The sequence below is a fragment of the Sceloporus undulatus genome, chromosome 1 (assembly GCF_019175285.1).
Source record: "Sceloporus undulatus isolate JIND9_A2432 ecotype Alabama chromosome 1, SceUnd_v1.1, whole genome shotgun sequence".
Lineage (NCBI taxonomy): Eukaryota > Metazoa > Chordata > Lepidosauria > Squamata > Phrynosomatidae > Sceloporus > Sceloporus undulatus.
In genome coordinates, this window is record NC_056522.1 from 242,881,753 (window position 1) to 242,900,144 (window position 18,392).

At 41.5% G+C, this 18,392-nt stretch overlaps 1 protein-coding gene across 7 annotated transcripts in view; it reads right to left on the bottom strand.

Annotated features, from left to right (window-relative positions):
* The window catches only part of MRAS (muscle RAS oncogene homolog), a 56,812-nt gene that overhangs the window by 17,255 nt on the left and 21,165 nt on the right, over positions 1 to 18,392 (bottom strand). For 6 of the 7 annotated variants that reach the window (XM_042463545.1, XM_042463509.1, XM_042463534.1 and 3 more), the window contains one exon: positions 4,777 to 4,987. In XM_042463545.1, coding sequence (XP_042319479.1) covers positions 4,777 to 4,969 — 193 coding nt within the window. In that variant the 5' untranslated portion in view covers positions 4,970 to 4,987. Of the gene's footprint in view, positions 1 to 4,776; positions 4,988 to 10,392; positions 10,414 to 18,392 lie in introns of those variants that run through there. The other variant, XM_042463553.1, reaches the window with a different exon arrangement.

Below are 18,392 nucleotides of genomic sequence, written 5' to 3' on the forward strand. Positions count from 1 at the left end.
TGGGAAGAGAAAGGGTTTACTATATATACTCATGTATAAGTCTAGAAATATTAGTCAAAAAATTGACCAAAAAACCGAAGTCAACTTATCCACTGGCCAATGTTGGTACTAGACTTTAACTTCTATATAAAAAGGAACTGTCCCCTGGTAAAAGCAAGAGGGTAATCTGTCCTGGAAACTGCCCGCCCCTTCTATTCTCTCATCCATCCAGCCTTTAGTATGAGCACAGGCAGTTATGCTTGCTGAAATTTTGTAAGTTCTTTGGCATTGTCTTCCTTTGCTCTTGTAGAGAATTTACTGGGAGACAAATACACAAGACAAAATGAGTCCCCATTTCTTTGAAGAACAAAAAGACTCTCTTTTCCAGATTGTAGGGGAAAAGTCCCTATTTTCAAGACTGGAAGAAAATAGTATCAAATACAGAAATTAACCTTGGGTTTCAAGATTACCACTCTCTTTTATAGGCTGAGAAAGAACAGAATCTCTGTTGCAATGAGGTCCTTATGATACAAGGCAAAAGATTTGGGGAGCTATGAAGATATTCCTATCCCAAAGGGCAAAGTCTACTAGGCGTATTCTTGAAAGAGCTCACTGAAAAGAACAAGGGCTAAGAAAAGCAGTGAGTAGTTCATTTTAATGAGGCCTGTAGTGTAGAACTTCTGGGTATACTGTACTCCATGTTAATTAATGAAAGGGGTGGGGGCCTTTTGAGATTTTCTGCCTCAGGCAAAGAAATGTCTCTATCCAGTCTTACTTTGGCCATTTTTGTATGAAAGAACATTTCCTCCCCTTTTCTAAAAAATAAAGAAAAGAAAAGAGGGGAGGATGGCAAAGCTTTTACAATAAATCACAAGTGTTAATTTTTCTTTTTCAGAAGAACTGCAGAATATAGGCAAACTCTTGACTGAAAATACTGTATAACACAGAGAAAGTTGATTTTTTCCCTCTTCTCCTCAAGGAAAATAAAAACAAGCTACTCAGTGACAACTATGCAAGACTGGAGACTTTCAAAATGATCTTTGGCCCTTTAGCTTTTGGTCAGTTCATCCCCAAGCTGTTTTTCCTATTTGTGCAGACATGAACAGCCAAGACACTACAATTTTATTGTGAGGCGTTAGTACAAATCGAGGTGGGCCAAGCAAAACACAGCAAAAACTGCTGACAGAGCTTATGAGAAGAATTTAAGCTGCAACCTTATGTACACTTGTTTGGGACTTGATTCAGCCAAACAAAGTGGAATTCACTTCAGAGCAAACATAGATATATGTATCTAGTTCCTATGCTTCTGCCTAGTACAACAGCAGAAATGCCTATGACTGAATTAAATTTTACATTTACCATATGATTATGGTCTCAAGACAGAACAGCTTGCCCAGAATTACGTACATTAAAGTTTGATTTATTTCAGCGGAATTTATTTCTAGTTAAGGAAGTTTAGGATTTTGGTCATAAATTCATAGGGTTGTGAAGATGGCCGATGGATAATGTAATAGTACTAGCTGTGTAGAGCTTAAGTTGCAAGACCTACATTTTTAAAAAACTGCCTCTTCCTTCCTGACCACTTTCTACAGTGTCGACTTTTCTTTCCTCTCTTATATGAGCAAGGAGTTTGATAGCCTTCCTTAACTCTTGCCTTATTAAAGCATTTTGCTTGAATTCCAGGCTGAAACATTTCCAGATTATCTTCTATCCATGAAAGATTATTTTTTTTTATAAAATTAACCCACCTTTTAATAGCATCTGACTGAAAGATGATTGCCATAGCAGTATTTCTTGAAAACTGGGATTAAATTGAATTATCTAACTGAAACTGTGTAAAGCTAGAGTTGAACTAACTAGTCTAGCAAGAACAATTCTTGGATTTGATCTGTGTATGCATACACATGGCATGAGTATAAATGCATCTAACTCATTAGCAATGGGCTGTGCTGACCCAAGGAGAGAAATAATGAAAATAACAGCATGCAGAGAAAGTGTGACTAATATAAAACATTTCTTGAATAAAAATCCATAGTTTATGGAATGAATCTACCTTGTTATAATAATCTCCTACACAGATCACAAGGGAAAAAAATAAATATTGGTCTGATTTCTTTTCAGAGTCAATAGAGTGCTTTCTAAATGTACATTTTAAAAAGTGTATACCACTGAGCCCAAAGCTGAGTTGATGTCAGGGATGGTTTCAAACATATGTTATTACTTTTTCTCTTTGTTTTTCATGCATGTGTGAAAACAGAGGCAACTTGCTTGAGGGCTTAAGGAGCCTTGGATTCACATCCCTGCTCTCCATGAAGCTCATGGATGACCTTTAAAAAGTCACTCTTGCTGCCTTAATGACTCCACAGCCTAACCACATATGTTTCATTTAGAGCTCTTTAGAGAAAGAGTTAGCATTTCAGTGTGCAAATAAATGTGTAGATGTTATCTTTTATCCCTTCACACTGCTTGTATCAGAGCATCCTTAGCTGTTACTGTGCTGGAACTTTCCCCTGGAACATAACAGGAATTGTTCCAATCGAACTAGAGTAGGTATAATATGAGACCACTTGTCCTCTCTCTTGTTGCTTTATCATACCATCAGTTTTTAACCCGGTGGATGTGTGCAGTTGTAAGGAATGTTGGCCAGAACTGTTGGTAAATAGTGATGACAGGCCTTTGCATTACTTTTGTAACTCCACTAAAATCCAGTCAGTAATCTGTGTGCCTCCCTGGAGACAATTACTATCGTTCCCCTACCTTCCCAGTTAGCACTTCCAGAGATCTAAACCTGAAGACTCTTTTCTGATTACAGACTTTACTGGCAAAGATATAGCACAAGCATTTTGGTTTTATCTCCCCAAAGACTCACAGCCCTTTGAGGTCTGCTGCCTCCAACGCATAAGCTGTCCTTTGCTTTACTGTGTGGAACTGCTACTATACTCTTCTCCCAACAGATCTCCTTAGCTTCTGCCTTCACAAATTTTTGCTTTGCTGTCCTGCTCACTGCTATTCTGATCTTTTAGCCCCCAGTTGGAGTCTTTAGTGTCTTTCTCCAGGCTGAGCTGCCTTCTTCCTTAGGCTCTGCTCTGTCTTGCTCTCCTGATTGATGCCAACTGCCAATGGCTCTTACAATGCAAATTCTTAATCTTTCTATGATTTCTGGTGAGGACCTTTATAACTAATCATATATTATCATTTGACAATCTTACACTCCATCTGCCTATACAGGGTAAATGAATAAAGACAGAGTGTTCTCTCATGGACCTATCACCATCTGTTCTTATTGTACTGTCCTGTATAAAAGCAATGGGCACAACTACAAATGGCACATAGCCCCCTTCTCTTATTAAAATTTGATAAAATTGATAAACATAAAAGGGTACACTCAGTGAATAAAATCATCTAATATATTACAACAATAAAATCTGCATCATGACAATATTTATTTTAGGCAACTAGGGCAGTTCCAAAAGATTTGTCTTCCTTATCACAAGAATTTGTTATAATATCTGACGAGACTTTGAGATGGGACTGAGGTGGTCTCACAGTTTGCAAGGTTGATTCACATATTCTATAAATGGAAGGTATTTTCAACAAAGTATCATGATTTACTGGTCCCTTATATATTTTCATATTATCTGACATTTTCTCTAAAAAGCATAGATCCCATATCTCTTCCATCAGGCCTCAAAGGAAATATTTCCAGTTTTCCAACAACTAGTGATTTCCATTCAAGCAACAGTAAGGAAGAAAGTAATCAATTTTTTATGTTTGAAATGTCTATTTTCTTCAGAAGATAAAAGTTGATGACATTTTTCAACATTTTGTCTATAATTATTGCAATTTGTTACAGCCTGCCTCTTAATAACTGTTATCTCTTTGGACACAGCCAAGTATAGGCCACATACATAATGTAATTTTCAGGGATCTGTTGCAGGTGAACTGAAACGGCAGCATTTTTACCTAATCTACATTAATAGTTTACAATCCAAAAAACTTCATAAAATAAGAACAAAAACCAAAATCTTAATTATTGATCTACAACATGTGGGAAACTTTCCTTTTCACGTCTTGCTGATTCCCTATGAAGCAGAAAACCAATTGTCCAATGAAATGTGAATACCTGTGTTCTGAATTAGGACTGCATTTAACCGCTGGCCTAGAAGTGACAAGAACTGAATGGAGGTATGTGAACAAGTCAGAATAGGTGGAACACAAGATTGTGATACTTTTCTCCCTGTCACTGAACCAAGCAAACTTGCAGAGGATGGAAGTTCCATCCCTTGCAACTGGCTCAAGAATATGAAAGGCAGCTGCAGAAAGGAAAAAAGTTCTCTGTCCTTCCTCTGTTGGCTAGTAAAATTTTGTACAGGCTACTAATTTTTGTGGACTTATTTGCAAGGCCAGTCTGGAGGAATTAAGGACAAACCAAAACTGGTCCAGTTGATTTTGTCCAGAGATCAAGAATCTATATGCAGAAAATAAAGTAAATGGAGTGAGCCAGCATGGTGTAGTGGTTTGATAAGTTTGATTAGGATTCTGGGAGAGCAGGGTTCAAATCTGTGCTCAGTCATAGAAACCCTTGGGGTGACCTTGGGCAAGTCAGCTTTTCTCACCTTCAGATCAAGTCACTGGCAAAACCTCTCTAAATAAATCTTGCAAAGAAAGCTCTGTGATAGGATCACTTTAGAGTTGCCATAAGTTGGAAATGACTTGAAGGCACGCAAACAACAAAAGTAAATGGAAATTATACACTTACAATATTAAAAGTGAATCAAATTAGAATATGTGGCTCACCATCCAGAATTGCCCATTGCCCATCTATTTCTGTATGCTTCAGGTATGAATCTTCAATGGTTGGGTCATAGTCTGGCACAAATATCTTCTGGAAAAACTGAATGGTGAGGGCACTCTTTCCCACACCTCCGTCCCCAACCACTACCAGCTTGTATGTAGGGAGGTTTTCACTTGGAACAGCACTTGTAGCCATGATGCTAACAATTCAGACCTGGGAAGGAAAGAGAAAACTTATCAGATCATACATTGGGTACAGAAAATGTTACATCAATATAAAATGAAAGAAACAAAAAACCAGGATAGCAGAGATAGTATGGCATTTTAAATGATGTTCTATGAGCTGCCTATTGTTGCTATTATTTTGAAATTTGTTTTCAAATTTGCTTTTTTCATTTACTGTAATGTATTTTATTCTGCTATGATTAGTTTGAGGCCTAAATATCCTAAAGGCACCAGATCCTGTCTGATCTTGGAAGTGAGATAGGCTCAGCCTTGATTAGTACTTAGATGGGAGACTGTCAACGAATAGCAGGTACTCTAGGGTATATTTCAGAGAAAGGAACTGCAAAAACCACCTTTGAGAATTCCTTGCCTAAGAAAATCCTATGAAATTCATGGGGAACCATAAGTCAACAGGTGACTTGAAAGCGGATACCCATACATGGGCGGGATACAGACGGGCAGGGGAAGACGTCTTGGAGGTGTATTCTGCTGAATACGGAGCCTCCAGACCGCCCGCCCCGGGGGCGTGGCTAAGGTGTATGGGGCTTCCACATGGGGGGCAGTGAAGACGCCTCACCTGGGGCCGTTTCTGACCCGCAGTTTCCATACCGCCGCCTCGCAGGACGCTGCAAAGAGAGAGGCAGCTTCCGCACGGGCAGCCAAAAACGGGGCTTTTTTTTCTTTTGCCGGCTGGCAGATGCACAGCTGCAGAAAGCATATGTGCACATTTAAAGCGCCCAGGCCCCTTTAAACTTTTCCCCCCGCCCTGCCCAAGAACAATGGTGGTTTCCTGCCAGCTGATGATCAGCTGGTGTTGGCATCCTTGTCCACTTGCACGTTGCTAGTGTCACCAGCATCATGGATGCCTCCTCTCCTTTGGTCCCCGCGCTCTTGCTGAATCTGCAATGCACAGCCACAGCTGTCGCCGCTGCCACCGCTGTCCCCCTGCCATCCCCCATCACCTCCCTTGTACATATGTAAATATTTAAAGTTTTAGCGTTTTTTTATTGTTAAGTGAAAATGGCACAGGAATGTGTGTAGGGGTTCACTTTAAATTCCAAACTTTCCACGATTCTAGCAGCGCATGCATACATGTTGCTCTAGGGTTAGGGTTAGGGTTAGGGTTACAAGCATTAAAATAGAGTGTAGCTGTGCTGCAGCTTCCACATCTGCATGGCATCTGACGCTCTAATTAGAGCCTCGGTGCAAACTGCGCATGTTCCAGGACCCCTACTCATTATGCGACGCAGCAGACACGGAGCTTTTAAATGGGTAACTTAAATTAGCAGCGTAACAATTCTGGCGTACCGGTGCAGCAGCTTATAGACGGAGCTGCGCAGTTGCGCAGCATATAGAAAAGAAGCGGGGAAAAGCAGCACCTTTTTAATGTGCGGGCGGCGTGTTCATGGCGGCATTCAGGTAAGGGCCGTCTGAAGGCTATACCTTCATGACGTCATGAACACACCCCTTTTTGCCCGTCTGTATCCCGCCATGATTTAGTTTCAACAAGTCCTTTATATAGTACTCTGGCACATGTAAGAATATGTAAGCATGGGTTGGAAAGGGGTTGTTTAGAAATATAACCAAGAGTCCACACTGACTTACACACGGTAACCAAGGAAAGGCCTTTTTTTAATGGCTAAGGCCTGTTACAGACTGCCAAAATAAAGCTGCTTCGGGTCTCTTTGGAGGTATGCTGTTAATGATGCATGCATCGTAAGAATCCAGAAGCTGCACCAAAGCTGCACTCCAGTGCTTAAGAATGGAGTGTGGCTTTGGTGCGACCGCCGGACTCTTAGGACTCATGCATCATTTAAATAGCATATCTCCAAAGAGACCTGAAGCAGCTTTATTTTGGCAGTCTGTAACAGGCCTAAGTTTTGTAGCCATGTAAGACGAATGAGTGAGTTCTGACTTAAACCCAGAGCTGAAGAACCAAGGAATTGTGCTTTAAACATAGCTAAAGGACCAAACAAGATGGTTCCGCGCAAAGCATTGATGTGATGAAGGTATTTGGCAACCGAGGCGAGGAAAGTCTGAAAACTTGGAAGCTGAAGTGGGGTGCCGTCCAGGTGTGACGAACTATGACCGGGAAGAACCTTATCTCCTGAGTCGCCATGATGAGGAACTGACAGGACAATGGAGGACTTTGAACAGAACGAGTTGCTTTGAACACGGACTGATCTGAACAACCTGTCTGTCCTCCCAAAAGAAGAAGTTGAGTAATGGGCTGCAATATTGCAAGACTTCAGCAGCCAAAAGCCAGAGAGAAGAAAAAGTATAAAGACCCTGGACTTTCACCTCCATTTTGTTGGCATCTACCGCGGCAACGGTGTCATCTCCAGCCTTCGAGAACAACTGATCAATGTTCGGTGGAAGGAAAGTGTGTGTGAGTATTGTATGAATGTGTGAGTGAAATAGCTCTTGATAATCAATGTTTGTGTTTGTGTGATTCAATAAATGTTACATGCATGGTGTTTAAAACCAAATTTGGTGTCTCAATGTCTTTCTCAGACTTGCTGTGAATAGGTCCACGGAGGGAGAGGTTTTCATTACACGCTCTCAGGATAAACAGGTTGCCCTTACAATCTTGGGCATAACAGCCACACAGGGTGGGAGATTTATGAAGATGAAGAGGAAAAGGATAAATTCCTTCCCATCTGATACCCCAAGATACAATTATGGTTCTAGTTAAAGAGCGTAGGCCAGATCTCACAGAGTCCAATCTCCAATCCTGATGCAAACTGTCATGATGGACAGCCAGTTCAGCATCTTGATCATTGCTCAGCCAGTTGTTCAGTTTCTGCTTCCAAGGTGACTGGATGTAAAGGGAGAAGCTTCTTTCTCCCTGGTGAAGAAAGAGTCTCAATCCTTCTTTGCTGAGGTGGAGAGAAGCACTGCTGACTTCCCATTTTTCTTCCTGGTGAGGAAAGACTCTCAGTCCTTCACTGAGGCAGATAGGGACACAGCCAGTGTGTGCATAGCGATTTTACAGAGAACACATGATCTATACTGGAGACTGGTATGGAAGGGGAAATCACCAATGTCACCCTTGCCATAGAAGTTTCATGGCAGCTGATTTTGAAGAATGGTTCAAAATCATCCTTCAAAATCAGTTGCTAGGAATGGCTGGGGAACAGCTTGGGTTCTCTGGGTGGCATTCTCCCGTACAGTAACACACATTTCCCCCCTTTTCTGTTCCGTTCTGTTCCTGTTCCTGTAAGTGCCGTGCAATATGTTTACTAGTCCCAGTTAGCAATCTCACAGCATGTTGTTGACTAATAAGTACTTCTGGATCATTTTTAACCCCAGCCTCAGATACTTCACATTGCAATAATCCAACTGAGAAGTTACTAGCTCACTAAATCACTGAAGCAAGGCTGTTCTCTCTTAGTTAAGGTCATAGCTAGTACCTCAGTCTAAACTACTAAAAAAAAACTCTGTACCATCAAGGCTGCTTGATCAAGAAAGATCAGTGAGGATTCTCAAACTATGATCAGGTCCTTTGTGCCCCCCAGAATAGCTTAAATGGTACTCATTTGGGCAAGGATAACCACTTAGTAACAGAGCGATAGCAAACATTTGAACTTCCAGATGCCGGGGAACCATTAGTCAGACTAATTTGAGTTCATGGGAACTGGAGTTCGGTATTATCCAAGAGGCTCAAACTTGTCCTGCCCTGAACTAAAACTACCTCTGTCTTGTCTGAACTGAGCTTTACTGCACTGATCAGCATTTCATTGCATAGTTTTAGCACTCCCACAACAGTGTCAAAGTATGTTCAAAGACAGGATCTGTCTGGCTCTCTCTACACAGAAGTCTACCCTGATTCAAGCCTGTTAAGAGGTGCTGGTGGTGTTGGTGGCTATGGGCAGAAGACAAATGTGCCAATTTTGTTTTCCTTGGTTCTAGTTAGCAAGGAAGCCAGAAATTTTAAAATGGCTTATGAATCTCAGAATCAAAAAGTCTTTTCTTACCAAAGGGGAAAAATATCTGTAAAATAAGGAGTCTATGTCCAGAAAGTCTCCTTAACTGAAAAGCTGCACATGACAATGATTTACAGTAGCCATGGTAATGTGGGTGACGTTGAAATTGCTTAATCCTGTTATGAAACTCACAGGAAACACACACACAACACACACAACAGCTGCTGGGGTTATTTTGGTGCTTCTGTGGGAGCTTTCTTCCAGCTAGCCTATTCACACTGTTGCTCCTATTAAGCAACAGTTATGAGATCCAAGCCTGCCCCTATTTCTTTTACCTATGGGTATCTCTTTCTAGTGTGTCTTTCACAATGCAGTCATAACACTTTGATACCCTTTTAACTGCCATGGCTGCATCCTATGGAGTCTTGGGATCTGTAGTTGATGAGGCACTAGAACTCTCTGATTGAAATTTTTTTGTTCAAAGGACGGAGCTATGGCAGTTAAAGGGGTATTAAAATGCTATAATTGACAAATTAGAAAGAGACTCTAGACATTAACAGTAAAATCCTAGCTGAGTTCACTTGGAATTAAGTAATAATGACAATTATTTAGTAATGATGAAGTATTTTCAGGATCAAACCTGAGACAACATGTCAGAGGCTACAAATGATGCCAGTTTTCCCCATTCTGATGTCCTTCAGATGTTTTGTACTGCTCCTGCTTTAATTGACCACTATCCATGCCAGTTGTAGTCTAAATCAGGGTTGGGATGAATCACATTGGGGAGACCATGCACTGCATTCCCATAAGAAAATAGCAATGTCAAGGCCAGTGGCATCATTGGGGTGAGTGGGTGGGCAGCACCAGGTGACACCCCTAGAAGAGGGTGGTGACACCATGTCAGCCCCTGCCCCCAGCATTGACTTCTTTGGCTCACATATGCCCCTTGGGCTTTGCAGGTGCCGCTCTGGGCCTTGGGGGGGGGGTCTCTGGCCTGGGTGGGCAGACATTTCCATGGCCTGTGTGGTGCTTCCCCTGCCCAGCTGGTCATTTTTCCCACCTGCGTGGCTGTTTCTCCAGCCTCAGAAGTCCCACCAGAAGTACTGCCCCCCAGTAGTCCCATCCTCCCACACCAGGTGATGCCTGGTGCTAGATCCCCACTGGGCAAGGCTACAGTATACACGTCTTTTCTTGGGAGCTGGATAAACAAGCCTGTTTCCTGAAATGCTCCCTGTCTCAGCTCAATTAGACAGTTGGTGAGGATGACAAGTAGCCAATGGAGACCTTCTATGGCAAGGGTGACATTAGTGATTAGTCATACAAATAGCTTTGTCAAACAACCCAAGTAACTCATAGAATCATAGAGTTGGAAAAGACCACAAGAGCCATCCAGTCCAACACTCTGCCATGCAGGAACACAGAATCAAAGCAACCCTGAGAGATGGCCATCTAGCCTCTGTTTAAAAACCTTCAAAGAAGGAGACTCCACCACCCTGTGAGGCAGCATATTCCACTGTTGAACAACTCTCACTGTCAGGATGTTCTTCCTAATGTTGAGGTGGAATCTCTTTTCCTGTATCTTGAATCCATTGCTCTGTGTCCTAGTCTCACATGAGTGAGTTAAGCTGGAAAACGAAAAGAAAAAGCCAATTTTAAAAAAATCCAGAGCTTTCTATGTAATCTAACTGGAACAATGCAGTCTTGGCATGTGATCCTTATTTCAAGAAACAGTTTCACATGTCATGGATCTGCTCCATCTGTTCCTTGAAATAAGGAACAGTAGCAGTGCTAAAGCTAGGGATGGACAGGGCTAGAGAAATGCAGAAGGAAGATAATCAAGAAGTATCGTATATACTTGAGTATAAGTCGACATTATCAAGTTGAGGTCAGGTTTTGGGGCCAAAATCAGGGATTTTGAGATGACCCGTGGATAAGTCGAGGGTAAAATTTGGGTCTCTGTACCCTTCCTCCCCACTGCAGCCTGGCTGTCCCTTTGGGAGACAGCCAAGCTAGGGAGGACATTTCAGGGGTGAGCACTCGCTCTTTCTCCTCCTCTACAGCTCAGCTGTCACTGTGAGAGACACCCAGATTGGGGAACATGAAGGGAGGCAAGCCTTTCCCGCCTAAGCCTTTCCTCAGCCCAGATATGCTCCTGCCTTCATAGGATACCCAGACTGGGGAAAAGGACAGAGGCAAGCCTCCCCCCACCAAGCCTTTCCCCAATCTAGCTGTCCCTTTGGGAGACAGCCAGGCTGTAGAAGAGGCTCCGGGGCCCAGCCTACTACTGCATTGATCCATGTATATGTTGAAACATGGTTTTTTTGGTCAAAGTTTTAACAATATTTTTCAACTTATACACGAGTATATATGGTACCTATAATGGGAGTGCACAGACCAAATTAATAATGTGTGCTCTTTAAAAGTGCTCAAAAGATTTTTTTTTAAAAAAATGTTCAGTAAATGGCTCTATAGCTCCCACTGCAGAAATTTCTCAAGTTTGATTCTAAGGAGCCCCCTAAAGAAGGCCCTCAGAAGACACAGAGGCTGTAATGTGTTGGACTTTTGTGCCTGTTAAACAATAATTCCCTGAGCATTCTGAGATGTGTCTCTTGTTTCTTCAGTAGCAGGGGTAGGCAACCTTTTTGAGCCAGGGGCCGGGTTGCTGTCCCTCAGACAACTGGGGGGGCCGAAGCCAAAAAATAAATAATTAAATATTTTTTAAAAATAATGAAATATATAAATAAACCAGGACAAATGTAGGACAAAGTTTTCAAATGGAAGACACTTTTTTTAAAAAAATGGAGGACACGCGATAAAATTTGCTGATTTTTTTAAAAAATGTTAATATAAATGCATGTTTCTGGGGCTTCTATAGACAATTGCCTCCCAAAGGCCCCGGCGGCAATCGGCGGCAGGACCGGGCTGGGGCCGGTCCCAAGGCCTTGCCGGGCCGCATCCGGCCCGCAGGCCATAGGTTGTCTACCCCTATTCAGTAGATTCCAGTGGATGCTCCCCAGTTTTTGCTTCTTTTCCTTTTCAATAGTGCTAGACTGAGGAGATAACTCCTCAGTTTTCCCTCATTTGTCCAAGTCTAGACAGAAAAGACTCAGGAGACAGCAGGAAAAAAACCCCACCATACAGGTTAGTAACATGGAGGGGGAGGGAGATACAAGGTGGCCTCTCATGTCCAGTCTCTCCACTTCTTGGCATACTAAGGATGGAACACACTTGTTTTCTGCTGCCCCAGAGATCAGGGCACATAGCAATGGATTGAAGCTGCAAGAAAAGATATCCCACCTAAATATTAGGAAGAACTTCCTGACAGTAAGAGCTGTTTGACAGTAGAACACACTCCCTAAGAATGTGGGGGTGTCTCCTTCTTTGGAGGTTTATAAACAGAGACTGGATGGCCATCTGTTGGGAGTGCTTTGATTCTTTCCCCCTACATGACAGGGGATTGGACTGGATGGCTTTTGTGGTCTCTTCCAACTCTATGATTCTATCATTCTATGTGACTATTGGGCACTTTCTAGAGTAAGGGTAGGCAAAATCCACCCAGGCTGTTTTTCTGGCTTCCACTCCTCTAATTGCCCTTTTTTTCTGCATATACACCTTTGTCAGAAAGAGGGTAAGCTGCCTTTCCTGGAAGACTTCACAAGGAGCAATCCACCTTTTACATTTGTTGCAGTCATCCTTGTTACTGTTTCATTTTAAAAGATAATTATTTTTTTAAAAAGAAAAATAAATATCTTCTGGTCACTTCTATTTTTATGTGTACTGGGGGTGGGGGATTTTTTTAGCAGTACAATGTGGCCCTCAGCAAGTCCTGGGACAGAAAGTGGCCCCTAAAGCTACTTCAGGTGCTTTCTGTTGCTCCAGTGCTACCTTTTAGAACAAGAATAACAATGACACACCACGTGAGCAAAGTGCATGTCCTAGACTGGGGGAGGCTAGTCACTCCAAATAAAGTATTTTGGGCTTCAGTTTTCACCAGCTCTCACCACTGTCCATGCTGGTTGGGGCTGATGGGAACAACTAGAGGCATATCTGTTGCCCAACTCACAATATTGTACAAAGCATTCTTGTTTCAAAGCACAGGCACAAGAAGAGCCATGCTGGATAGAACCAAAGTTCACCATGATGTTAATCCAGTTGTCAGCCAGTTGGCTATGGGAAAGTCATGGGAAATATCTTCTCACTAAGGTTTCCTTAGCAACTGGTGCTGAGAGGCTTATTGCCTCTCCTATGGGAAGCAATACATAGCTCTCATTACTAATAGCCATAGATACTCTCAGTCCTAATCCTCCACAGGGAACCTAAAATGGAGAGATCAATATGGAAAGAGTGCAGGAAAGGAGTCTTGAGAACTGCTGGCTCTAATCTAGTGGTAGCCAATTTTGAAGGTTCTGGGTCCACCACATGCCCTATTGTTGAACCCTAAAGTGGCCAGTAGGGATGTGATTCTTCACTAATTTCATTCTTGAAGTATGCATTGAGTAATTTTAGCAAGAAAGTATTCAAAAACTGCAGTTTACAAAGACTACTTGCAGTCTAGAATATCTGCACAAAATTCACTTTGTGGGCTTTGTTGTTATTGTTGCCGCTGCTGCATAAAAACAGTGTTTTGTTGCCGCTGCTGCATAAAAACAGTGTTTTTTCCTCAGGAAACAGTATTATGTACACAGAAAATAGTATTTCTGTAGATATTCTTTCCATCCCTAATGGCCAGAAGTCAGCTTCTAGTTTTTAGAAACTGACACACAAAGAGAGTGAGAGAGAGAGAGAGAGAGCAGGAGTTAGGGTATGGAAACCATATGCAGCTTAGTTCTTGGAGCATGATTTCCCATGTTTTAACAAAAATATTGGTAGATGGAGGGACCTTCAGGGATCACAAAAAGAGGTGGGAGTTGTGAGAGGCTCATGGGTTGCTTATCCTTGCAGTTCAGGCTCAGCATCTTAAACTGAGCCTAACCTTGTATGGTGCCCATTTCTAAAATCCTTGAAGCAAACCTTGTAGCTGAAATGATGACACTTCTGTAAATGATCTTGTGGAGAGTGATTAACTCTTTGGAAGCCATATGGTGCAATTCTTAGCCTCATTTTATGGTTGACATTTCACCCCCCCCTTTTTTTTTTTAAAAAAAAACTTCATGTGAGAGAGTCAGAACTGCATACCAGAACTATTCTTCATCTCTTCTGGAAGGGAAACAGAATACTCTTGGATGCATGTGTGCACACACATGATATGAAATACCGCATTTGAACTGAACAACAAGATTGCCAAAGGCATCTGCTCCTTGATAGATGTTTGAACAGTTATTTCAGGAAACACAGAATTATAGTTTCAGCAAATAAAACCTGCGTCACTGTACTGTATAACACATTGGTAGGCAGGAGCAGAGTGTTGCTGTGCTGCAAACTTTCCGTAACAACAGGCAGCAGTAAGGGCTGAGCAGAGTACAATGCCCTTCTCCCACTCACATTCATAGGTTAATTAGCAAGGCTAAGACTGTCAGTAGACTTCCCAGGACCGACAAGGTGGGGGGGATGGCGGCTGAAAAATGCTATTGTCCCATGGGAAGGGAACAACTTAAAAAACTTCTCCTTTAAGATACAGAATTCTTTACATTGTTAACTGATTGATTAAAAATGTAAATTTCAGCTGGAGTACTATTTTAAGAATAGACAGGGTGACACTATCCACCATCAACAAAGCTGAATCTCTACTGATTGTCTCTGTTGATCCAAAAAGCATCAGTTGCAATTTAGTGTAGCAGGGTCATCTTTTCCTCTGCTACTCATGTCTGGGTGACATAAACTGGCGCAAAGGGCAAAAAAAGGAGAAGAAGAAAAAAGACTAATAAGCACATAACAACATGTGCAGCTATCCAATCTGAGTAATGTATTAGTTTTTCCACTTTGGGGATTTCTATGTCTCAGTGGAAGAATACTGAAGTTGACTATTGCTGAATTGTTTCTGTAGTTTTAGTACATTCACACTGCAATCTTTCTCCAAGGCACTCAGGACATACATATGTATATAGGTGTTCCTATATGGCAAATGTGTATAGATCCAATCTTATCAGGTAGGTTAGCTGTGAGTTCCATGGCCCAGCTGGAATTAGAGCCAAAGTCCTTGCAGTGAGTCTAATGATTACATTAGACTACTTCTAATGATTACATTAGACTACTACTCTTGTTCAAATCCTTCAATCCCTGTATCTCTCAATAACAAGGGTAAGAAGTTTGTACTTCCACCTCTCCTACTGAAATAAATGACACTTAAATGTACTTATCTATGGCTGAATTGTGCCCTATTTTATTTTTATAAAAACCTTATTCCACTATTATTTGCTTCTATGGAGATTTTTAAGTGCCTCTCCTCCTCCTCCTCCTCCTCCTCTTCTTCTTCTTCAGCATAAAAATGCCTCCCTCATGTAATCATGGAAACAATGAATGTGTATTAGGTATGCAGCAGAAAGAAATCAGATACTCACAAGGTCTACTGCCTGCTTATGTAGATATAAAAGAACGAAAACTAATCCAAACAAGGAGGAAATGGTTTGGATTATTTTTTTAAAAAAATATACCCTCTCTTTCCTTTTAGCACAATCCCTGGAAATGGGCAAGTTCCCTCTGAGAAATTATGGCTCTTGAGCACTTTTGGCTGCTCCAGCTCAAACTTCCACAAAGCACAGGGAAATTAAAGGAAACCTTTTAATTACCTTTGATCATGGTTATAATGACCAATTGATATTTATTTGGTTGCCATTCAAAACAAAAGGACACCAAGAAATGGCCAGATGTGTTCTATAACAGAGGGCTGCAATGTTTGAGGGAATGACCTCAAGCTAGTCAAAACAGAAAACAGGCTTTAACAACTCCATGAACATAGGAAAGTTACTTTGGGTGCTACTATGCTAAATACATACGTGGATGCTGCTGCTAGTCTAGCTGCTAATATGCTTTTGATCTACATTCAAGGAGCTTATGGTGACATTTAACGTGCTAAAGGGCTTGAGACAATGACATTTCAGGGAGCATCTCTCCCTATCTGCGCCTGCCCAAGGATTAAGATCTGCTGGAGTGGGGGCTCTCCTCTGTTTCTCACCAATGAGATCAATACACTGTGTGGGGATGTGGAGGAAGGCGTTTTCAGCTGTCACACCCCAATAATGGAATGCTCTCCCCTTGGAGACCTGATTGGTGCTAACAGTGATTTCATTTCAATGCCAAGTGATTGATCATCAAAGCTTTTGGGCCTCATTGACTTCTCTGAAACAGATGGTTTTGAACTGTTTTAATATCTTAAATATGTTTTAACTTCTTAATTGCATTTAGTATGTTTTAAGGTTCACTTTAAATTATTTTTGTTGCTTTAAATGGTTTTGTCTCGTGTAGGTTTCATTAGGAAGATTGTTTGGAGAGAAAGCAGAATTGAGTCCCTTCCCCTTCTCAGTCATGACAACTATGTTTTGTAAAACAAAAGGAGCATGTAAAATGAATCACTGATATACATGTACATTATAGGGCTGGAACAGACGGGCAGGAAAAAGCAGTTCGATTCTTCTTTTTCCAAAAGTGGTTTGAACCCCTGCTGTCCACATGACCCACTTCCAAAGCAGGCTGAATACGCACAGACTGACTGCATGACACAGTGTCAAGCCGTGCCGCTGGCTAATTTGTTTTGTTGCCTTGTCATCATGCATGCACACTGTTGCACAAACACACCGCCTGTGACCTCCCATGTCTGCCCAGATGCCATCCCACTGCATGGCCATCCCTTTGATCAGTCACACACTCACACGTGCACTGCTCCATCTATATATCGGTGTACAAATGATACATTGGCAAAGCACAATCATGGTGGCCCTTCCATACATGCCCCTTCAACCCCCTTCACCCTACACCCCCTCCCCCCGTTGGACTGTTTGGTTGTGTGTGTTCTAATTACATCCACTGGATGCTTGCACTTTCATTTTTTGCTTTGCTGCAGCCCCACACTCACATTGGGGCATTTATATGCAGGTGCAAAAATGCTCATTTTCCAGGGTATCCCAGCTTCTTTTTGCTTTGATTTTTAGCCCTAGACTGTGGCTTCATTTCATTTCCCACCTGCTCTGGAGACATGTGTCATATAAACTTCAAAGTGGCTGGAAGCTGCTTTATTTTGCCCATTTGTTTCGCCCCATAAATAGTGGAGAAGAAGTACCAAAAATGAGTAACAAAAAAGCTACATGATTACTTTATTAAACTAGAGTCCCTCTGCTGTTTGGAAATAGAGACGAGACTGCAAAAATGCAGCACAAATGATCTTTGAAGCCACTTACATGCTGTAAGAGAATCACTATGAAATATTTCAGTCTCTCTTTCGAATTAGAAAGAAAGATACATTAAATGCAGGTCTGTATAACTTGTGATTCACATGAGCCAAATAAGCATCAGTTTTTTCATAAGCATGGGCTGTAAATAGGGCAGGAGAAAGAGAGAGAGAGAAACAGAGAGAGGGATACCATAACACCCATATGAGATGAATGTACAACATCATTGACTAATTGTTTCCAGGATCAAAAAACGTAACAGCGTCTTTTTCCAGCAAGACAGACATATTGCTATGCTGCTCCTTGAGTCCTGTTCACATAAATAACAGTAATCACAAATATCACTTATTAGTTCCTTAAAGACTAGCATGTGGAATTCTGCCAACAGCATAAGCACATGCTTGTGGGCAGGCACATAAGAGAAATTCTCTTCTCTTCCTACCCTTCAATCACATACACTTCTTTTTTGTGTTCAGAGAAGCTTCTGAGCTTCACAAACACAGCACAGATCTGTCTCAAGAGGTTTGTTTCCTTCTGCCCTTCACTGATGTAGACAGCATCCTATATTTCACCTTCACCACTAACTCAAGAAGGCCAACTCTAAAAAAATTCTTGACAAATTTCAGAACAGGAAATCCTCTGAGCTGAAAAGCACGTAAGAAACAAAGAAGGGTGTCACTGCTTTAAAGACAAGAAACCCTTAAAACAAATACAAGAAATAACACAAAAATCTTCTGAGGGGATAATTGGGAAAGGAATTCCTCTTAGCATAACACAATGTTTTCCCCTCAATCACTATCCAAATTCATTGCTGAAAAAAATGATAATGCTGGGAAAAATGGAAGGCAGTAGGAAAAGAAGACTACCACATTACAGATGAATTGCTTCAACCATGAAAGCCATGGCTGCCCTGAATTTGTAAAATCAGAGCAAAAGTTCTCATGACTGGGAGATCTTTCATTCATACCAAAAGTTGATTTGATGGCAAATCACACACACACACACACACACACCCCTACCTCAGTTATTCACAGTCTAAATTCAGTATACAATCAACACATTCATTTATTTTAATTTCTCTTTTGCTATTACCTAGAAGCTGGGTTTTGTGTCTGCAGAATACATGTGCAAATTCTCCAACAATTTA